The sequence below is a fragment of the Pezoporus wallicus genome, unplaced genomic scaffold, assembly GCF_028554395.1.
Source record: "Pezoporus wallicus isolate ANWC-B61680 ecotype Strahan unplaced genomic scaffold, APGP_CSIRO_Pwel_v1 contig_2871, whole genome shotgun sequence".
NCBI lineage: Eukaryota > Metazoa > Chordata > Aves > Psittaciformes > Psittacidae > Pezoporus > Pezoporus wallicus.
In genome coordinates, this window is record NW_026640775.1 from 1,014,768 (window position 1) to 1,037,757 (window position 22,990).

At 48.7% G+C, this 22,990-nt stretch overlaps 1 protein-coding gene across 1 annotated transcript in view; it reads left to right on the forward strand.

Moving 5' to 3' along the window:
- Positions 1 to 7,491, forward strand: part of MYH9 (myosin heavy chain 9) — a 73,902-nt gene extending 66,411 nt beyond the window's left edge. The window contains exons 32-41 of the mRNA XM_057420492.1: positions 196 to 408; positions 1,158 to 1,370; positions 1,726 to 1,887; positions 2,568 to 2,696; positions 3,041 to 3,129; positions 3,333 to 3,456; positions 4,632 to 4,840; positions 5,231 to 5,339; positions 5,654 to 5,826; positions 5,973 to 7,491. Of these exons, the coding sequence (XP_057276475.1) occupies positions 196 to 408; positions 1,158 to 1,370; positions 1,726 to 1,887; positions 2,568 to 2,696; positions 3,041 to 3,129; positions 3,333 to 3,456; positions 4,632 to 4,840; positions 5,231 to 5,339; positions 5,654 to 5,826; positions 5,973 to 6,090 (1,539 nt within the window). The 3' untranslated portion in view covers positions 6,091 to 7,491. The remainder of the gene's footprint in view (positions 1 to 195; positions 409 to 1,157; positions 1,371 to 1,725; positions 1,888 to 2,567; positions 2,697 to 3,040; positions 3,130 to 3,332; positions 3,457 to 4,631; positions 4,841 to 5,230; positions 5,340 to 5,653; positions 5,827 to 5,972) is intronic.
- Positions 7,492 to 22,990: the final 15,499 nt, after the last annotated feature.

Sequence of the window (22,990 nt, forward strand, 5' to 3'; positions counted from 1 at the left end):
AGGCCTAGGGAATTGAAAGTTTGTTCATTTGGGATCAGCACAGTTACAAAAGGTGGGATGGCATGCTTCATTCTTGGAAGCTGGTTCCTGCTTTCTGTGGCAGAGTACTGTTAAGACGCTACTGAAAAGGTGCATGTTTACGTTGTTAGAAAATTGTCATTCATTTCTCAGAATACTGATACTGTGCTCTTGTAGCTGTTGGCAGAGGAGAAGAGCATCTCTGCCAAGTATGCAGAAGAACGGGACCGTGCTGAGGCAGAAGCCCGTGAGAAGGAGACTAAGGCCCTCTCCCTGGCCAGAGCCCTGGAAGAAGCCATAGAGCAGAAAGATGAGCTGGAACGAATCAATAAGCAGTTCCGTGCAGAGATGGAAGATCTGATGAGTTCAAAGGATGATGTTGGGAAAAGTGTAAGTATGAAGTTAAAATGTCTGGCCAGGAAATATCACACAGGTGATACTGTTTAATACTGCAAAAAGCTTATGTTAGTGTTAGCACAGATGAATGTAGTAAAGAATACTGGACACATTGTGAGTTTGTGAATGTGTATTGCATTAGTAAGTGTGAAAGATGGATTGCAAGAATCTGGAAATGACCCAAAGTAGTTGAAAACTGAGGTAGTGGGAAACTGAACTGCTGTTAATTAACTGTTGTGGCAGAAATGAAGATAGGATAAGAGTCTGATTTGTAAAATACAGAGATTACCCAGGCAATGGAAGACAGTAAACCCAGTATTTCAAAACAAAAAATAAGTTTATGATAAGCAGAAAGGCAAATAAATTAAAAAAAAAAAAGAAAAGAATTAGAGGCCAGAAAATGTTTTCCTGAATTCTGTCAGTGCCAGAAGTCTCCAGCAGTAGGAGACTGCAGTAGATGTAGGTCTGCAGTAGGTCAGGACTGGGCTAACAAATGCTTTTTTTCTTTCTCCCCACCACACATGCATGACCAGAACTAATAGGTAGTTGTGATTTCGACTGGCAGCTCACAGGTATGCGAGCAGCTGACTTTGAGGGATACCTCTGCCCTACTACAAGGGCCACATGCATCATTCTTGTTTCTGCCTTATGTGAATGGTTGTTCTTAGCCTTTTTTGCACTTAGGATAGGTGAAATTGTCTGACTCTCTCTGAGGAAACCTCCCGTGTGGTACTGTGCTGTAGGTCCATGAGCTGGAGAAGGCTAAGCGAGCCCTGGAGCAGCAGGTGGAGGAGATGAAGACACAGCTGGAAGAGCTGGAAGATGAACTGCAGGCCACAGAGGATGCCAAACTGCGGCTAGAAGTGAACCAACAGGCCATGAAGGCACAGTTTGACCGGGACCTCCAGGGGCGTGATGAACAGAATGAAGAGAAGAAGAAACAGCTGATTAGACAAGTAAGAATTGCTCTGTAAATCCTGAAAGTGTTCCATGCCCAAAGACACTTGTGTCCAAAGATGGTTAGACAGACAGCATCAAACCTCAGGTTCTTGTTAATGGTAACTGTCCAGGCAGCACTGCAGAGCTGTGAGGCACTTCACCCCTTGTGTGCATGATTGCTCAAACAGCCTTTGTCTATTAAAGGAACCTGTGTGGCTTTATTAGTGAGGAATGTTAACCCCATCCCCCTGCCAGGAAGAAGGAGAACGAGTCACATGCTTGCCCTTATGTACAGTTTGAAAGGGGGATATGAAAACTGGCTATTAGGAAATCAAGGAGCCGAAATGCTGATGCCTGTATTTCTTTCTACAGGTGCGGGAGATGGAGGTGGAATTGGAAGATGAACGGAAACAGCGCTCCATTGCTGTGGCTGCCAGGAAGAAGCTAGAGATGGACCTGAAGGATTTGGAAAGCCATATAGACACTGCTAACAAGAATCGTGAAGAAGCCATCAAGCAGCTCCGCAAACTGCAGGTGAGATGCTGCAACCGTCTTAGCTGTCACTGTAGAACACTTACCCAGGGAAATGGGATACAAGATTTCATCTTGTGAGAGCCATGCATCAGTGGCAGAAGAGCAGCAGAACCTTGTAGCAATTTACAGGGAAAGATTTATTGGCATTTCAAATATCCTTCTAACCCCGATCTGCCTGTTTAATTCCCTGAGAGACAAGCTGTCCACTGTAGTGCTTGCTTCATGTCAGTGTTTTCGGAAAGGATTATGGAGCTGCAAAGCTAGAGGGGCCTAAGTATCACTTATGCCTTCTCCTGCCCCACCACAGTTCTCCTATGCTTTTGTAATTCCTACAGGCATTTGTCTGATCTGTTCTTAGGAAAAATTCCAAATCTGCCCTAGACCATCCATTGTATTGCTTCACTAGAAAGCTTCCTGTACACTGCCTTCCCCCCTCCCTATATCTGACAGGTTTTTTTCCCTTGCAATTTAAGCAGTGCTGTTTGCTTTCATTACTCCTTCTCCTTGTTACTTGTGAAATGGGAAAAGGATTATTCCTTTTGTTTTTACAGCAGCCTTTGTGGTAGCTGAAGATTAATGAATCCCTGTTTCCATTTCCCTTCATGTTTCCTGTAAGACAAACAAACCCACTCTGTTAATGTGGATGCTCTGAAATCCGTCATTTGCTCTCCCTTTTTCAGGCACAAATGAAGGATTACATGCGGGAACTGGAGGACACACGTACTTCCAGAGAAGAGATCTTGGCCCAGGCCAAAGAAAATGAGAAGAAGTTGAAGAGCATGGAAGCAGAGATGATCCAATTGCAGGAGGTAATGGAATATGCATGCAAGTAAAGGGTTTGTTGGTTTTCTTTGGCCAAGAACTAAGCATAGCAGTCTAAGCTTCAGTGGTTGTTTCCTTTCTCCTGTACTTTTCGCTCTGCTCAAATAGGAGGTCCACTTCAAAATGCAGAATTTGGCCCTTTCTTGACAGCTGTGATAGGAGAGTGCAAAAGAAAGGAAGCCATGGGGTGGGTGTGGAGCAGACCATGTCTTATAATTAGGTCTGGATGTAGCTGGAGACCATACCACCCATTGCCAGTAACTACTTTTTCCTATGCTGCATTAATTGGTATCTTCCCATTGGATCACTGACCGTCTCATTTTCATTCCAGGAGCTTGCAGCTGCTGAGCGTGCCAAGCGCCAGGCCCAGCAAGAAAGGGATGAGCTGGCTGATGAGATTGCCAACAACAGTGGTAAAGGGTGAGTAATGTTCCCTGTTTTAAGGGTGGAGGAGCTGGTTTGAGAAAATACTTTGCAGGCTGTTATTTTTATATAATCTGCAGCATGCACTGTATCCCCTCTGCTCTCAAAAGACTGAGTTTATTTAAAGATATGAGAAATGGTGGATTTTCTCCAAGGCATTAATGGCACTAACACTGCTTTAATGATTCTGTGTTGTATAGAGCACTGGCCATGGAGGAAAAGAGACGCCTGGAGGCCCGGATAGCTCAGCTGGAGGAGGAGTTGGAAGAAGAACAGGGCAACACAGAGATAATCAATGACCGGCTCAAGAAGGCAAACCTTCAGGTATCTATCCAGGCTGTATGTGTGTCAGTAGGGGTTCTCTAGTCTGTGTAAATTGTCATACTGCACTCTGATTAATGCCAGCTGCCACTTTGTGTATAGGCCCTCAGAAGTCCCTAGATGTGAGGAAGATCAAACACCTGAATACCACAGTACAGAAGATAGGTTGGGCAGTCAGAGCTGATGTTAGCTCACTGGTTTTGAACACTTAAATCATTAGGTAGCTGCAACAATCAAGTTTATTTAAAACAAAACCCTAAGCAAAACCACCAACAACAAACCCCAGTAACCAACCAAAAAACCCCAAAACAACCACCACAAAAATACCCCAAACCTCCTAGTCCCTTTTTTTCTGTATTAAGAGATTATGAGAAAGATGATCCGTATCATGCTGCTACTCCAACTTGACGTGCTGAACAGTGCCACAATGTGCTTGAAAAACGACTTTTCTGCCAGTTCTGTGCTGCTTCTGATGGACTAACCATATGGAATTTGTTAGGCCGCTATAGAAACCAGGATTGTGATCTGCATGTTCTCTGCCATATTTTGTCTGCCCAACTCTGAGGGTTGAGCATGTTGTTTTCTCAGCATTCCAGAGCCAAGGAGCTAGGCTGATGGTTTTCCAAACGGCTTGTTCACTCTGGTGGATGAGAGCATAGTTCTCAGTTCTCGAGTTGGTTGACTGTCAGCCAGAGCCCTCTCTGGCTTGGAAGTGGACCGAGTTCTTGCTCTTTCCCCTTCAAAAGTCAGTATTTTTAAGCTGCTTCTTTGTAGTAGACAGAGGGAGTAGACAGGCAGCAAATAAATGATAAATTAGTAAAGCACATGTATTGGATCTATTTGCCTCAGGATTTTTGTAATTCACTAAGACTGATAATTACTGTGTTACATGCCAAACCCTGGCTTTTGCTACTGAGAGCATTGTGTGTGATTGGCAAGTTTAGCCCTAAGAGGAGGCTGATAAACCTGTTATTCAAGGAATTCCTTTGAAAATCTGGGTAAACTAAGATATTTTGAGAAGTGCCCTGCCTACGGAGAGTTCCCTCTGCATCATAGTTATTCCAGGTATTCAGCTTACCCTGAGAGTCCTTTTTCTTTGCTGTCAGCATGTGCCTGGGAAGTAAATCAGCCTTTCAGGCTGGAGCGCTGGATGTGCTCAGAACTTCTTCTCTCTGCAGATTGATCAGATGAATGCCGACCTGAATGCTGAGCGTAGCAACGCACAGAAGAATGAGAACGCTCGCCAGCAGATGGAGCGCCAGCTTAAGGAGCTTAAGCTTAAACTGCAGGAGATGGAGAGTGCAGTAAAGTCCAAGTACAAGGCTACCATCACGGCCTTGGAAGCAAAGATAGCACAGCTGGAAGAGCAGTTGGACATGGAGACAAAGTATGTCCTAGCAGAAACTCTGTTTTAAATTCCGATTTGTCTTAGTGAAGGTTTTATTCTAGGTGTAGTGGGTAGTATGGAAGAAAGATCTTGGCAAACCTTCCTTGTTTTTCACTGTAGAGACTTCCAGCTCCTTCCAGACTTAACCACTCCTAAAACTGCAGCTGTGATACACTTGCTGCCCTTCTGTAGCTTCACAAAGTATCTTATCTGTGTGACATCGTTGCCTTTTTGTTATTTCTGGGAAATACGGCCTGCCATCCCCTTTTTTCCCCTAGGTTATGAGCAGTTTTTCTATCTTCCTTGTTTCTAACTTGCCCAAGTCGTGTCATCTTGCTGGGGACAAGGGGAGAGGAGTTTTTGTCTGAGCGTCACTGTGTTTCTGTATAGGGAGCGCCAGGCTGCCAGCAAGCAAGTGCGTCGTGCCGAGAAGAAGCTGAAAGACATCTTGCTGCAGGTGGATGATGAGAGGCGCAATGCTGAGCAATTCAAAGATCAGGTGTGTATGGTTACTGCAGCACTGGTGAGTCTTGTGGTGGGAGGACTCTCCTCCTATGGCCAAAGCATTGGCTGCATTAAGAGGGCATTAACCTTCCTACGGACTTTTCTTTTTCCTCACTGTGATAATTACAAGATGACACAGATGAAAATGCTTTTAAGGAAGAAAAGCTTGGAGCTGTCAAGTCTTAGGCAGTTCCTTTCAGAAAGCAAAGAGGGGGCTTTGAAAACTGCTTTTTGCTCCTCTCACTACTAACTGTGCTGCAGCTCTGGGAAACATTGATTTGTATTTCTCTCTTCCCCACACATGCTCAGGCGGATAAGGCAAACATGCGCTTGAAGCAGCTGAAACGCCAGCTTGAGGAAGCAGAAGAGGAGGCCCAGCGAGCCAATGCGTCCCGTAGGAAGCTCCAGCGTGAGCTGGAGGATGCCACTGAAACAGCTGATGCTATGAATAGGGAAGTCAGCTCCCTGAAGAGCAAACTCAGGTAAAGTGGAGCATTCTAGGTCATTGCTGTAATTGCCCACTGCAAACAGCATGGCCAGGTACTTGCTTACCTCTTTGCAGAGCCTGCCCTGTCTGGTGAGGTCAGTGGAACCTCGTGTTGCTAACGTTCTGTCTGTCTTTCCCTAGGCGTGGGGACCTGCCGTTTGTCGTGACACGTCGAATTGTCAGGAAGGGTACAGGAGAGTGCTCCGATGAGGAAGTGGATGGCAAGGCAGAGGCTGGTGATACCAAAGCTACTGAATAAGTCTTCCCATTTGACCCAGGTTACACGTGATGGAGTGACCCATCCACCCTCCCCTCTTCCACTGGACTTTCAGCAAACCCTGCCCTCCTAAAATGGCTGGGGATCTGCAGAGCAAGCCCAGCTCTGTGTATCTGGAGCCATGGGGCATCTGTGTTCCTCATTTCCTTCTCTTTCCAGTTTCCTAATCCTCTTGTATTTAATGCCAAAGAGTTGGGTCTCTGAAATCTGACCAGCAGTTTGGCCGTCACAAAGGCCTGTAGAACTGTCCGTGCCATGTCTGCTGGTGAATCCGTACACAGTTTGGAGGGAGTGGGGTTAGGGAAAGATTATTTTTGCTGTAAATCTCCTTTTGTCTTCAATTCTAGCTGCAGGGAAGCTCCTTCCTGTATTCTTTCCCCTCCCTCTTTGTTTGCTTTCGGCAATCATGTTCAGTGACCTCAGACTTCTGCCTCTTTTACTCTGCCCACCCACATGGTTTGGGAGCAGTTTCAGGAAAAACGGTGTGCTTCGGCCATGGCAATTTGCCCTTTCTGCTTTCACACGTTTCCAGGGAGGGGTGAAGAGGGAAGCTCCTCTCGGGACCAGTTATTTGGAGGACTTGCCAAAGTTGTCTTTTTTCTTTTTCCTCTTATTTTTACTGTCTGGACAGATCTCTGAAGTGCAATGATGTCCTGTTAGTGTCTGCCTCTGAGCGGTTTCATCTAAGGTAGCGTGGACCAGTAGTTAATGACAGGCTGGGGAAGCAGAACAGTGTCCTTGGGCTTGTCTGGGTATCTCTGGGGGACCAAGTATATTTAATGGTAATAGACAGAATCTAGGGGAATTTAATAGGGTAGTGGGCAGAGGGTGGGGATGAGGGGAGGGAAATCCCTCTTTTATCGACATGTCCAAGCCTCTCGCACCTGCTCTGTAACCAGGGGTTGGGATTAGTTATTGTACACCGTTGACTAAGAGTATATTAAAAACCCTTTAATCTGCACAGATATATGTAAGGCCTTTGTATCTCTTGTAATAAGTAATTAAGAAAAAAAAATAAAGGTCTTTATCACTGCCTTTCTCTTGGGACCATGGTTATATATAGATAGTCTTTACTTTTCTACACCGTACACTGGTTGCTGGATTTACCTGTATTCTTAACCATATTGTATATGCTGCGGTTAGACCTACTTATGAGCAAAGTAAAAATAATTCCATATGAAGCACCATACTGTATGCCTGAAGCGCTCTCAGTGCAGGAGCCTCGTGTCCCAGTTGCTGTCACAAAAAGAACTTTAGATTTTTTTTGTTTTTATATAATAAAAGTGCCTTAGCATGTGCCTCAGCTGCGTGTCACCACTACAGTCAGTAATGGTTTACTGGTGCTCCACTGATGTTACCAATAAAGATTATCCATGTGCTGCAGTCCGTGTGCGTGTGTTGCCGTTCCATCTCTCGGCATCAGAGCATCAGCCTGTCCTGTCAGCGGTGCTGAGATCAGGTGTTGAGGTACCCCTGGGCTATCAGCGGGGCAGCACCAAGGGTTTTGGAGGATGATAACGCACCTTGTTTGTGTGGTCTTAGGGAGCCACCTGCTCAAACGCGAGGTTGTGAGCTGAGCTAGTTCTGTTCTGGGACTGAAGGTGGTATGCCTGACTAACCGGGACTAACAACTGAGCAAACAAACTCTCTGCTTTTCTTGTATTTCCCATCTCTGGAGTCACTGGAAGCTTGGGTCAGCGGAGGAGGTGACAGATGTCTAGAATTCAGCTTTGAGGCTGCCAACACAAGAGGTGTGTGGACCTGTGACACCAGCACCTGGTAATTACCCTCATCCCTTTGGCTGGCAAATGGTGGGCAGGGGGGACTCAGCTCACACTCAGCACATCCTTGGGGGAGCACATGTTTCCCGCTCCAGAAGGGTGGGATTTCTGTCTGAACACATGTTGGGAGGGGGGAAAGTCTTCTTGTTAAGAAATGTCAGCGTTGGTAGAAGCTACAGCATAAAAGGCGGGTGGGGGTGCGTGGGAGGAGGAGGCACAAGGATTTGTGTGTAGTTGCATGAGCAAGGCCTGGTGGTGTGTTACACAGGCTGCAGCCTGTGTGGGCCTGGATGGGGTTAATGGAGGATGGAGGTGCACTTGTGGCATGTGGAACACAGGCACTGCCATGCTGATGGTTTGAGTCTACACCATTAGGACTGGAGTTACGCTCTTCTGAGAGGTTGCCGGTTCAGATGCTTCAATCTTTTTCCATGGTGTTCTGCAGCAACACAAAGGGTACCTCTGTCAACAGCCTTTCAGGTGATGATAAAGCTGCTTTCCCAATGTAGGACCATCTTCAGTAACACCAGCTGGCCAGGCGCTGCTGTGATACAGAGCAGAACTGCCCTAACACCGGTGGGCTGAGAGCGTGCTCACCCTTTTAAGCTCAGGCTCCTTTTTGTGTCCTTTGCATTGCTGCACATGAGCCAGGTACTGCCTGGATGCTGCTCTGTCCTGTGCAAGGTGGAAAGAGACTTTTGTCTTTTTACCTTCAGCTTTCCACCTTTGTGCTTCCACGAGGAAAGGCTGAAATTGGCTTCTCACACCATTTTCCACTTTGCAAAGTGCAACCTTGAGCTAGCAAGTCCTCATGGCTCCATGTTGGTTGTTCTGTGGCTCTCCAGAGCTGCTCAGTGGCTCATGTGGGTTCTGCTGAGGTGCTGAGGATGGTCTGAGTAGGTGAGTGGTCACAAATGCGGTGGAAGAGAAATTGAACTGGGAGCTGATCCATGAGACTTACAGGGGACTTGTTCCTGGAAGCTGGTGCTGGAGTCCTATTTGTGGCCCGCACCATCCAACATCAAGGCTGATCCTGGCAGGCATTGGAAGGGTCTGAATGAGAGGGCGCATGTTGATAGAGCTTCAGAACATGGAAGGGATAATGGTAAAGTTAACTTCAAGCATTCCTGTCCCTGCCCCGGCTCACTGTGCTGACACAAAGGATCCATAAACCAGATCATTAAATATCACAAATTTGGCTAAAAACCACAATAATTGATGCAGGTTCCAGCATGGCCCTCGCTGGTGTAACAGCAGAACTGAGGGGCAGAGCCAACAGCCCTGTCACAGCCTCCGGAGGATGGAGGCAGATCACTGGGCCTGCAGCATCTGGTCCTGCTGCTAAGAGCTTTTCTCCACAGAGAGCTGCTTGTTCCTGCCACGGCTTCCCCCAGGGCAGAGTGAAGCTGGTGGCCATTAGAGCCCGGGTGCAGCAGCACCGACCTGCCAGGGTTAGGATTTAGCCCTCCTCCATTCCCTCCCAGAATTGCCTCAAGTACCACGTAGTGCTAAATGGAGAATCATTTTGTCAGAGCTGAGGCTGCAGATTAAACGGCTGCAGAGCTTCGATGCTTCCGTGACAGGCACGGGAGGAAGGGAGCTATAGTGGCAAACTGCAGCCTTCCCTGCCTGGAGGGTGTGAGGGGCCTCAACACAGTGCTTTGAGTGGTCTGACACTAAAATGCAGCTGCTGCAGCCCAACTGGAGGTCAGCGAGCAACAAGTCTTTTTAAAGCCTTAATCGCTGCCTGTGCTGTCTGGAAGCATCCATCCATGTGGGTGCACAGCCTGGTCCATGGAGCCTGGGGAAGGGGGAAGCTTTGCAGCTGGTGAGGGTCCCCATCATGGCTGGTGATGGGGCTCATCTGGAAGCCCAGTCCTGAGCATTGCTCTGCCTGTTCCAGAGAGGCTTTGTCCCAGCCTTACGTGTGAGATCCCAGCTGCGTTGCCTTCCCCAAAGAGCTTGGATGTGAACTTTGCTGGGGGCACGTCCTTTTGAAGCATGTCTCCAAGCACAGCTGGAAGACAGTGTTCCCAGTTCCAGGACACATAACTAATACTAGTAGATCATTTTGCTGTCGGTATGGACCTCCTTTCCCCTTCCTCTGGTGCTTCAGCAGCAGGAGCAAAAGCAGAAGGAAAAGGAGAAAAAAACCCCAACAAACACAGTCCTAAATTTGTAACTCCCATCCTCGCTACCACTTGGAGCCAGCGTGGCTGCGCAGAACACAGCTGAGCAGCACAGCAGCAAGAGGAAGGCATGAAGTGCCTCAGGCGATGATGGTCTGGCATGTGAGAGGTGCTGGAGCCCCATCTCAAGCCTCACCCAGACTGGGGCGGACTGGCCTGTGGTGCTTTCAGTGTGGGGGAAACGTGCAGAGAAGGAATTCAGGAGTGGATTCGGTAAAATTACGGTCCCTCTGGACTGGGTATGACTTGGTTGTGCATGAGGAGCATTGGGGCAGGCTGCAGGAGTGTATGTGACAGGAGAGGTTTGCCCCAGAGGTTTCACTATTGCTTAGCATCCAGACCCTCAGGAAGGACAAGGGAGGAAATGGAGAAGTGCTGGTGATGGAGTGCCTGGCCTCGCAATGCTGCGTTACTCATAATGCGGTTGCATGCCGCTGATTAACCTGGAATGATACTGTGGGTGGCTTCAGCCACTACAGCCTTAATTGACTTTTGATGGAAATTGTGCAGAACATCATGGAAGGGGCTGTAATGGCCCAGTGCCTCGCTTGGGATAAATGCATTGCTTCCTTGGGCTCGTTTTTATAAGAGGAGCCATCACTCAAATCCCTGACCTCCTATAAAGGCTGCAAGTGGGGCTCTGTGGCCAGAAAAAGCTTCCCTGGAGACAAAGCGCTGGTGGAGGGACTGGTGGTGGTCAGTGAGATGCTGAATGGAACAGCACTGACCACCAGCACCACAGGGCAGCCCACACTAGCTCTGTGGGTGAAATGATGCTTAAAGAAAGGGAAAAAAGAGGGAAATAACTCTACCCCTTGGAGCTGTGATTGAGGAAATTTGCTTCCTGCTCTTCATTCCCGCTGTATCCAGGGAAACATTTCCCTGTGTTGCCTTATAAAGAAACAGCATCACACCAGAGCTGAGCCCACCTTTTGCATTTCCTCCCCCAAACTCCTGGCACTGAGCACTCCCAATGCAGCAGCAAGGGAAGCATCCTTCCTCCTGGCCCAGGATCTTCCTTCCCAGACCCTCTTCTCAATCCTGAGCTGTCCCTGGGGCTTGAGAGGACCCTTGGCAAAGCTCCCCATCCCTGCAGGCTGCTGGATGGATGAGGCCTCCCCGTGGCCAGCGGGCAAGTGTTGAAAGCTTGTTTCATTTCCTTCTCAGCACTTCCCCCCTGCTGAGAGGGGCATGGGGGCTGCGTGCACTGTGCCCATGCTGCCAAATTCATCCTGGGCTGGAACTGGCTCTCTCAGGCCCTGTTTCTGCCTCCCCTGCAGCCGGTGCAGGGGTGATGAGCTTGCTTCTGGAGGAGAGACCCGCTCTGGTCCCAGGCAAGGCTCTTGGCTTGCATTAGAAGTGCTGCTGACACTGTTGGGAACTGCAGCAGGCTTTGCAGCAGAGGTGTGGGCACAGCCAAGCCAGGTTTGAATGAGGTAACACCAATTGTGCTGCACAGGCTTCTGGTCCTTCCTGCTGCCGGTGGAGTTGCGTGTCATGCCGCTCGCACTGAGGCAGCTCCTCGCTTTTGGAAGCACGAGGCACGGAGCTGCCTCACCCCGATGAGCCCTTGTGGGTAAGGCCATGGGTAAAGCCCTTGATCAGCTTTTGCCTGAAGCCCGGTTCACCATTTCTCACTCACCTGGGAAGTTTCCATGAGTCGACTTTGAGGCTTATGCTGCAGCTAGGATCTAGAGTCAAGAAGCTGCGGAGGGATACCACAGGAGGAAAGGTGCCTTATGGGTTTGTGCTGCCCATGCTTGCTTGCAATGAAGCTGAAGGGTGTCCATCTGCAGCACAGCCCCTCTCCTTTGCCAAGGTGCTCTGGTGGCCAGTGATGTGGTGCCAAGTGCAGCAGGGCTTTGCAGGGCTGGTCCTCCCCTCGCAGAGTGTAGCCTGCAGCCCTCGTGTAGCACTGGGGAGACACTGAGGATGAGTAGAGCCTGGCACCACGTTCCCACAAAGGGACCTGGCTCGTTTGCTTTGGGCAGTGGGTGAATAAGGGTTAGGAATGAAATCATGGAGGGAGACAGGACTGCAGCTTCTCTGTGGCTCTCTTGTAACCTGAGAGCAAATAGGTATGTGATGGTGAGAAGAGGTGAGTACCCACTGCATGGACATCAGGCAGAGCACAGGTGGAGCTGCATCCAGGATTATCCTGCAGGATCATCTGGGAATAGCCTCTCTCCAAGGCAAGACTTCAAGATCTTGGTCCCGAGTGGACAGAGCAGCCATTCCCCACTCTGCTGTCGAGGATGTGTCTGAGCAGTGCCCAAAGCTCTTCCTTCAGCAGCCCCTGGGATATCTGTGCACAGTGCTGCAGGATGCCTTCTCCCCATAGAGCTGCAGCACCTCCAGCTCGCCCAGCAGGAGAAGCTGCCTCATGACACTGCCATGAACTATTAAAAGCAGCAAGACAACTAAAATAAAATGTCACGGGATGTTCATGCCACACAAAAAGCGTGAGCTGGTCTCCTTCATGTCCTAGGAAAATTAATCCGTATTTGCAGGCAAAGGAGATGCCCTGAAGTTGGGAGGCAGTTGAGGGGATGCTGGCGGGAGGCTTGTCAGACCCCCTTCTCCATCGGTAAGCTGCAGGCAGCTGACTCCAGCTTCCCCCAAGAAACAAAGCCTTTCCTGACCCCCGGGGCAGAGGAAGGAAACACCCTGCAGCAGACACCATGGTGGTGGGAAGAGCCAGGGCTGGAAAGGCCAATGCTCCCCTTCCGGCCATGGCTGTGCTGCAGAGGAGCCCACAGGGCACCTCTTGGCTGTGGACCAGCTTCCCAGGGCGCAGTGTCTCTGGGGCCGGTGTATTTCAGAGGCAGGAAGTCCTCCTGCTCTCACAGGGTCAGGCATATCCACCACAAAGTGTGCGACACAGCTTCAGCCACCTTCCCAGTATTCCCTGCTGAGACCTGCCACATGGCCGGGTGCCTGGCCAGGTCCCCCCACCAGCACCAACAGCCCCATGGGCTGTGTTTGTGCCCTGCTCATGTGCTTTGTCTGGGCTCAAGTTGAGCTTCCAGCAGCCCGATCCCACCAAGGCAGAGAGCGCTTCCTACTCTGGAGGGCTGGTAGGACGTTCATGAGGCCCACCATGGGGCTGACTGGGAGAGCCCACTGCTCCTTCCTGCATGCCATTTCCTCCAGAACAGGCTAGAGGCTCCCCGACAACCTTCCACTTGGTCCCACTAACCTCCTACCTGCTCAATGGGGCCCCTGCCTCCGTGCAGGCAGATAACAGAACCATAGAACCAATCAGGTTGGAAAAGGCCTTTAAGACCATCAAGTCCAATCATTACCCCAGCACTGCCAAAATCACCACTAAACCATGTCACTGAGGGATTTACCTATGAACACTTCCAGGGATGGTGATTCCACTGCCCTGGGCAGCCTGTTCCAATGCCTGAGCACCCTTACCATTAATCCCCCTACCACTACCAGAATTGAGGTGCTTAGGCTCTGTTTAGGCTGGGTGTAGAGATTTGACTGTCACGACCCCAGCACCTTCACAGGGATGATCACAGCCATCCCATTCCCACACCTACCAGCCCTGTGTTGCTTGCTCCTCACACAGAAGTGGGGACTCATCAGTGCACAGAGCAAGGCGAACCCATCACGTTTAAGTTGCCAGAAAAGAGCAAACCAAGTGGAAGTGATGGGCTGTACGTGCAGGAACATCTTGCTCTGACATAGTTTGTTCCCTTTACCTGCTTAGCTTTCTGGTGCTGCCTTTCCTCCCCCCCAGCTGCAACCGGCACAGCCCTTGCTAATCTGGGCTGCTGCTGCAACAAGGTAATGACTGCTCTCATGTGGTTTTGATGCTGCTGCTTTCTTGTTTTGCTGAGTGGTGAATAGATAAAATATTTACTGTATTTTCTCTTATCTTCTTTTTTCTTCCCCTTTATCTTTTCCTTTTTCTCTCCTCTTCTCTCTCCTCTTCACCACCCAGCGAACACTTTGATGCCAGAGCCAGTCACAGCATAACATTTCACAGGGAAGAAGGAGTGCTTGTGGCAATTTCTGCTCTGCAACGGGAACTTCTGTCCTTTTGAGAAGAAAAAAAAACAGAGACAGACGTTGATGGGAGGGAAGCCAGTGATAAAAGGACAAAACCTGCCTTTAGCAAATCCTCACACCCGCATCTGTGCCTGCGCATTGATTTATGCAGATGCTGTCAGGTAAAACCAGGGGGGACGTGAATATTGGCTGCGACCGATGGTCTGGGATGCATTTAAATATTAAGTATCTCAGAAAACTCATGAAGAATGGTTTCAGTTGGAGAAACTTCTCCTGGGTCAGAAGCTGGAGGAAGGGGAGGAATTATCAGCGATACGGCAGGTGTATAAGAGTGCGCCTTATTTCTTTCCGAGGCACAGCAAGACGCAATGTGTACTTACCTGTGTTGATTATGAGCCCTGCTGAGCTTGATTACAACCTGCTCCCCCGGGCGGGCGTGCTGTGCCTGGCAGCACGGAGGAAGTGCAGAAGGAATTTATCTGTGCTGGGATGAAATGTGATTGCCAGCTGCACGCTGCAGCGGGGGCTTGTTTCTGGGTGTCAGGGACCCCAGGCTGCTCAGCTAGCCTGAGTGCAAAAGCACATGGGGGAAGTTTATGGCCTGGATAAGTGTGCTCTTCACTGGGTAAAGAAGTGGCTGGAAGAGTGGTGGTAAATAGCACCACATCGAGTTGACAACCAGTGGTGGGGTCCCTCAGGCCAGTGATGTTTAGTATCTTCATTGATGATCTGGATGAGGGGATTGAGTGCACCCTCAGTAAATTTGCAGATGAGACCAAGTAGTGTGTGAGTGTTGATCTGCTGGAGGAATATGAAAACTCTGAAGAGGGATCTGAACAAGCTGGATCAATGGGCTGTGGCCAGTGGTACGAGGTTCAACAAGGCAAAGTGCCAGGTTTTGCACTTGGGCCACAACACCCCCATGCAATGCTCCAGGCCTGGGGAAGAGTGGCTGGAAAGCTGCTCATGGAAAAGGACCTGGGGTGCTGATTCACAGAACTGAACATGAGCAGCTTGTGCCCAGGCTGCCAAGAAGGCCAGCAGCATCCTGGCCTGTACCAGCAATAGTGTGGCAGCAGGGCCAGGGCAGTGATCATCCCCCTGTGCTGGGCACTGGTGAGGCTGCCCCTTGAATCCTGTGTTCAGTTCTTGGCCCCCCACTATAAGAGAGACATTGAGGTGTTGGAGTGGGTCCAGAGAAGGGCAGCAAAGCTGGTGAAGGGTCTGGAGCACAAGTGTGATGGGGAATGGCTGAGGGACCGGGGGGGGGGGGGGGGGGGGGGGGATGGAGAGAGGAGGTGACTGGTCTCTTCTCCCAAGTAACAAGTGACAGGAGAGGAGGAAACAGCCTCAAGCTGCACCAGGGGAGGTTTAGATTAGATATTAGGAACAATTTCTTCACTGAGAGGGTGCTCAGGCATTGGAACAGGCTGCCCAGGGCATCCCATCCTATACCAATCACCATCCCTGGAAGTGTTCACAAACTGTGTAGATGAGGCCCTCAGTGACGTGGTTTTGTGGTGGCTTTGACAGTCCTGGGGTAATGGTTGGACTTGATGATCTCAAAGGTCTTTTCCAGCCAAGTTGATTCCATGATTCTACTTCATGGTAACTTTTTTTAGCTTGTTTCTAAACTGGTTTGGTGCCGTGACACTTAAGCTGGCATTTCACTGCAGCACAGAGCTGATAGCATGAGGTGATCTTCAAAACCAAGCAACATCTTAGTAACAGCTTTATATTAAACAGAGAGCTTTCCTATAAACTAACACTAAAGCAGCTGCCCCATAGAGGAGCTGAAAACAGCTTTAACAGCGGTTTTAGTTGGAGCTCGAGCACTTAATGAAAGGGATTGCTGGTGATGTCTCTGCCAGCAGGGCTCCGGGCTTGGTGAAACAGGATGGCCATGGGGATTTTGGGTATGCTGCAGTGACCTTGGTGGGTGCTGGGAAAGAAGAGGGCTGAGCAGACGCAGGTCACATTCCCAGTAGCTCTCGGAGCTTTCAAAGAGGATTTGGCAGCAGAAGGGTGAGTTCGTGCCTGTTCAGAATCTGAACCTCTGGTTCTTGTTTCTCCCCATCTCCCTTCCCCTACTAATGACTCCCAAGGGAAAGTTCTTGCTGCAGGAAAGGGGAGGAAAAGAAAAACGACAAAAGCAGAAGGCTGAGGAGTGCAGGGGGAAAGCAGCCTTCAAGGGGTTGACCTGCTGTAGCAGACACAGCAGTGCTGAAGGAACTGCAGTGAGGACAGACACCCACTGCCCCAAAACACACATCCAGGCTTGGGTTGCCATCAGTCTAGGCCAGTGGGGAGCTGCACAGGAGGGTGCACAGTGCCCCCAGATCCCCAGCAAACTTCTAATAGCAGGAGCCCAGGGGCTCCCTGGGGATCCAGCATCTGGCACCATGCATGGGGTGGGAGGGCAGAGCATTCACTTCCAAACAGGATAGGCAGCTGGAAGAGATGAGGGTCCTGGGAGAGGCACGGTGAGTGGTGAGTAGCCTGTGTGCATTAAGCAGACTGTGAAGGAGTAGAGAAGAGCAGTGCTGAGGCTTTCTTAAACCCTTCCAGGTACATGTGTGCATGTGCATACATGTACACATAAGCTTATATATGGGTGTAAACAGACACAGCGTGTATGGAAGTCTGCGTTAAGCACAATGTGGATGGTATCCAGAGTAAAGCCCATCACATCAACATTGCAATTAGCTTCTAAATATACATACTGCAAACTGATGAAATTCAGTGTTGAGGTCAAATGCAGATTCTATTTGGTAAGTGTATTAGAATAAGGGATGTACAGCTGAGGCATGTTAACAGGCTGATGGCTGGAGAATGCGAATCAAATGGAGAAAAAGATGCTGTGTCTTTAAAAATCAGGAGAAGTGAATCTGGGAGCTAAAACTAAAGTGATTCCTCTAGAATGACATGGTTACAGTCTGGTACTGCAATTACATTTATTTAGGTGCCCTACCTGTGCATTCCCACTGCTGAAATATAGGCTCAGATTGCTTCCAGCATTCTCCTCCACCCTAAATTGCCTGAATTTATAGCACATACTTGGGAGACTATGGCAATTTCCCCATTCCATATTTAACCCACGTTGCTCAAACCACCTCAACTTCACCTGAGTGCAACTTGTGTGGAGAAAAGTAGTATTAATAAAGTCAGAGGCAAGCCTCTGGAGGGAGTGGGGCCAGCACGGCAGTGGTAATCCTGAGTCATTGCCGATGATTTCTGGGTCAGCCAGACCATACTGCGCAGGGCTGGGTGTCCCCGGCCAGCTCCAGTGTCACCCAGGCAGGGATTTCCACATTGGTTTTATCATCAGCTTTGCATAGCTGCGGATCTCCCCTTCTGAATTCTGCATAGCCTGGTAACGTTTTGTTTTGGTTTGAATTTGTAGCCCTGCTCGCCTTCCAAACGGCTGTGGAGCAGGCAGGAATAGGAGAAGGGGCTGGAAAACATGACTAAATATGGCTGTGTTTCTGATTGCTACAGACTGCGGGATTAGTGTCCCCTTCTTGCCAGCAGCCACAGTTGAAGTTCCCAAGGTCTGAGGAGTATGAGAAGAGCTGAAACCCATCCCTGCCCCCTTCTTTTTGCCTTTCCACACAGAAATCTGCAACCTATTGTGTGGGCTAGCAAACTTGGCACCCTCCAGTCGCCTATAAAACTGCATTAGGCATTTATATTTCCTGTAGTTGATTATGTGTGTCTGGATTCCGGATGATCCTGGGTGAGAGGGTTAGCCTTTTTATTTTTTCAGTGGGGGCCACAAATTGCATTTGAAATAATTTCATTTTCTTGGAGATAAAAGAGACGGACGTGTTCTGAGACAGATGGAGGCAGCTTCCCCTGCCTGCAGCTTGCACACGCGCTCTGGCCACACATGCAAGGCACAGCCCTGATTCAGACCAGCCTTGTCCAGAAGCATGTCAATAACTTCATTGATTGCACTGCTATTTCTCATGCTTACAGTTAAGTGAATGCTTAAATGTCACACTGAATCACAAGACAAGGATTTCTTCGCATTTTCACAGAGTCAGTTCTCTCGACCCAGCTGGCTCCGTGTTTGTGCATGCATTCGGTTTTTATGTGAACTCTAAGTATTTATGCAGATGTAGCACGTACGGGGGGATATTCTTTATAAACTGGGGTTTGCTTAACTTGAAAATAACCCCTTGGCTCGTATGTAGAGTATTTATTGTGCTTTACTGCCAGCTTCTAATTTGGGTCTGAAGCCAAAGAGGCAGTAACTATTTCTAGAGTGGAGAAATCACATTAAAAATAAAGAAGTATGTTTTCAACCCTTATTTGAAATGTGTGCTGTATTAGCAACAAACAGCACTGTGAAAGGGTAAAATCAGACTGGAAGTGCTTATTGGTTCAATGTTATAAACTTACACAGTACTTCTCTGTGGAAAGGAAAACGGATTGATAAACTTTTGTGGCAAACACACAATCTAAGGGCATGATTTTCGGATCATATTTATATGAGGAGTATACTCTGATACGAATGCTGGACTACTGAATAGCCAGCAGGTGGAGTCATCTATAATGTATGTGTTGAGATCTGGAAAGTTGAGTAAGTACGACTGGACACGTGGAAGTTTCAGTTGAAAGTTGAGACTGAGGAAAATACAAGGAATGGAACTGGAAAACTCTGCGCACGCAGAGGACACAAAGAGGTAAAGCTTTAGCAGCAGAAGAGGAGGGACCTGCAAAATGTTTGGAATAGCAGAAAGCTGGAGCAATCCTGGAAACACTCTTGTGGCTTGGATCCTGAGGCATAATTCATGCTGTTATAATTTGCACAGATGGCAGCCGTCTCGAGGGAAGGCTTGAACAGCTGGGAAACATCAGGGTGTGGGCCGGCTTCAACCGCACACCCTTTCTTTATCCCTGCATCAGTTGCGGAAGTGAAAAGTGATACTGGGATTGCTGTAGAAAGTATCTGCAAGCTATTCTATGGCCTGGGAGATGGCTCCTCTTGCTATTTGGGTTGTGCTAAGGACCATCTTAGTTTGGCATTTTGTGTATAACAATGACATTCAGATGCTTTTCAATAAACTGATCAGGGAGGAAGAACCAGCCTTGACTTATAGATCAGCCATGTAGTAAACTGAGTTGTAGCTAAGGGGCTCTATTAAACAGGGTGCTTCACGGAAACAAACAGGAGTTACATGATAACAGCCATTCTGTTCATGTGATGTGCCCAGCCACCACAGTGGGTGTTTCGCTTTGTCCTTCCCTCTGTCTGCCTATTACATCAGGAATGAATGCTGCCTCTGGCGGGGCATTTTCTCTTCTCGAGCTGTGCAGCCTCCAGCCTATTTGGAAACAAGCAGTTGCAAATAATGACTCGTATCCTCTGTGTGCCTGTGTAGGCTGAATAATAATGTCATGGCCATGCTACAGACTTGTATCTGAAAGAGGAGAGGGTGGCACACCCCTGAGGAACTTCAGAGACACAGCCAGGGACGTATTTATGTAGGGGTTGTGGCTCCAGGAAGGCTACTGGAGGACTGCATCAACACCCTTCATTGGTGGCCTGTTGACATAGACTCCAGCCTCCAACAACCTTTGGTTCACTCACAATAGGCAGATGAGGGGAATAAATGGCAGAGGGTGGGGGAGAGCCAATGTTTTATTTTCTTATGGTCTGCATCCCCATGGACTCTCCACACAGCTACTGTTGTAGCTCCAAGGCTCATTGCTGATTACCTTGAACCAGTCTGCCCCAGTGTCTGCATGGGAAAGCAAAAGTCCTTTTGTTTCCCAGACAAGCTTTTCACACAGCTTCCTATCATACCTTTTGGGGATACAGTGGGAGGCCCATTCATATTAGAATTTCATATTACTCCCCATCCTTCCAGGCATAAAGCAGTGCAGGCAGATGGCATTTTTATTCTAACTGCATATATGCAGATAACTGCATCTGCACTGCAGGTGTTGCGCTGCCTTAGCAGCATTGGTATACCTGAAATGGCACAACTTCTGTACGCCCCACAGAATCACAGATCAAGCAGCATTTAGCAACGATAAATGTGCTGCGGTGATATTTGAAGGCAGCAGGAAAATGAATGAGGAAAGTTCTGCTCTGGGCTCCCTGGTTGATTCCCGGCTGTTGACATTGCTGCTTTGATGGAGCGCTGAGGTGCTTGGTGGTGTTTGCTGAAGCCAAGTGTCCTCATTGGAAGAGGTGGCACGGGGAAAAGACCGGGTGCACTGTGGGTATTGACCCACTGACTGGCAGACAGCTGCCAGCACTCCTGCGTCAGAGTGACAGGTCAATACTGGCCTCCTGCTGCTGCCTGGGGGACTGGCATCCTTCCTGCTGTCTGTGTAAGTCAGGTGACAAGGTCTTTGGATGTTGTTGACATAGGTTATGTATTTCTGGCTGTGTGCTAATTGGTGACAAGGAAAGGCAGCTCCTGTTCATAGAATTTTGTAGCAAAGAGCTGGCCTGAGATAAGCAAAGAGAAACATTTACTCATGCTCATTGCTACGGAAAGCTCCATCGCCACTTCCTGCGAAACCAGGACCAAAGTACAGGCTGAAACTTTACCTTGGCGGCACTTCATTACCTGTGGGAGTACTGCTGTTGGGAGGAAGAGCATTTGGCTCCACGATCTTGGCTGGCAGGGTAGAAACAGCAGGAATGAGCAGGGTTGGGCAAGGCACTAAGCCTCCGCTGACCTGCTTAGCAGAGACCAAATCCACTGGGAAGGAGAGGGGAAAAGCTGCAGGAGTCTGTGAGGACAAGAGGGAGCTGATCAGCAGGATGAGACATTGTGTGCAGATGATGGCAGCAGCAAGAAACCATTCTCAGTTGTGGTGGTGGAAAGGAGGGATTTGCTCTGAACTGCCTTCTAATGATTTCTATGCCTTCAGGTCAAAGACTAATAGCTGAGGTTGTGCCTCATATTCATGCCTGTGCCTTAGAACCTGCATGAGTCATTGCCTCTGCTCCATCCGAGCATGTTGTGGGACGCAGCTCTTTGCACTTCTATAGACATTTCATGGCTGGTGCTCTGATACCACCTGATCTTCAGCCCGGCGGGATCACCAGCACATGTTCCTTCAAGGAATCCCTTCAGAGGGTGTGGTGTCTTTCAGGAAGGGGGAACCCCCACAGTTTTACTCAGAAATTATATGAGTCTGTACAGAAAGACATATTCTTCATACCAGCTTCTGAGAACTCTCTGGAAGGATAACGTTTCTTACAGTTGCCTCTCACTGAGCCGTCAAAGACAAAACACTGGTGAGTGCTCTGCAAACTTGCCCATAAAATCACGGCACATAGGAGCTTTTGGCAAAGGCGCTGTGCAGCAATGGTAGGGTTAACAGAGGAGTCAGATGTCTGTTCAGTATGTCTCAGATGTCACATCCAAATACCTAGAAGGCAGCTGGGTTGTGTGAAAGGAAATCAACGGATTAAGATTTTAGTCCCAGCTCAAAAGCTTTTTTGTGACTTCAGGAATGCTTCATATCGCAGCTGTTAAATGAGATATAGGTAATACCTGTCCCACAAGCATACTGTGAAAATTAATTCATTAATCCTTTTTTTTTTTTTTAAGGGGAAATGGAAAAAGCTAGAGAAATAATCATATGAAACATCACGGCAGTAACAACAGAAAGCAAACAACAGCCTAAAACATGGCAGCGGCACCCATAGGTCAGTTTGGTAGGGAGGCCACAGTGCTCTGCCTCAGCTCTTTTCACCTGCACCATTACAGAGGGTGCTCCGTGGTGCTCCACTGGCAGCCTGCAGACCACAGCCAGTGAAAATGCCTCACTGAGGGACCTGCCCACAGCACTGCCAGCTCTCCCAGGCACCGCTGTGGGTATAGGATGCAAGGGGAAGTGGCAGCAGCTTTGCACCTACAAGGCAGGAGATGATGGAAATGAGGTGAGGGGAAAAAAATAGACTGGGCATTGTAGAGCAGCTCCTTTTTCTGATATTCCTCAAGGGCAGTATCAGACGGATGTCTAAGTCACAGGGAGAGGAGCGCTTCCAAGTGCACGCAGAGACTAGTCTCTAAAGTGTTTACTCCTAACTTGTCTTCAGGTTGAAGCCTTCTGCAACACCTCATGGGCAACATCTTCACCTGCATCCTTCATCTAGAACCCCCTCATTAAAATTAGAAGGAAGACAAATACAGAAATGCTCCTTTCCTCTGAATGAGTAGCATCCCAGTCATGAGAATCTCAGCTTCTTTTCAAGCTAAGAGTGAGTGGACTGGACATGTTCCTTCAATGTTGTTTGACAGTCTGGCTCATTTTATCAAACCCAGTCAAGATGAATGAGACATGTGTTTACTCTTGGTGGGTGAGCAGACAAAAGCTGCATGTAATTGTCCTTTGGGTGCCTGCCACTCCATGGGGATTTGCAATCATTTTGAGAAAACAGATTTTCCCTGTCACTGGAGGAGACAAACTGGCACCTCAGCACAAAACATACCACTTAAAATAGCTTCTAACGTGGCCTTGAAAACTATTTTTGGATCAGGAAAAATGTGGTGTAAAGGAAGACTGGAGCAGTGTATTGTAACTGTCACTCAAAAGCAAAGGCTCTATCATCTCATGAAGATCAGCAGATGTGTAAAGACTCACCAAGATAACCAAACTGGTCCACAGGCTTCATTACACATGGTGACAGTGGTCAAGGTCTTCCTCCTATGTGCCCTGACTCACAATAATCACCTCTGTTCCTGGTTTTCTCCTTTCTCTCCAAAGGATTTGCAGGAGAAGGAGTGCGATTCCCATTCCACAATAAAGCCAATTGCAGATTTGTATTATGATCTGCTGATTACTTTTCCACCAAGCTGTGATGGCTTCCAGACTGCCCTCAGGAAGGTGCAGTCTGCCTCTGCGTTCCTCATTCTA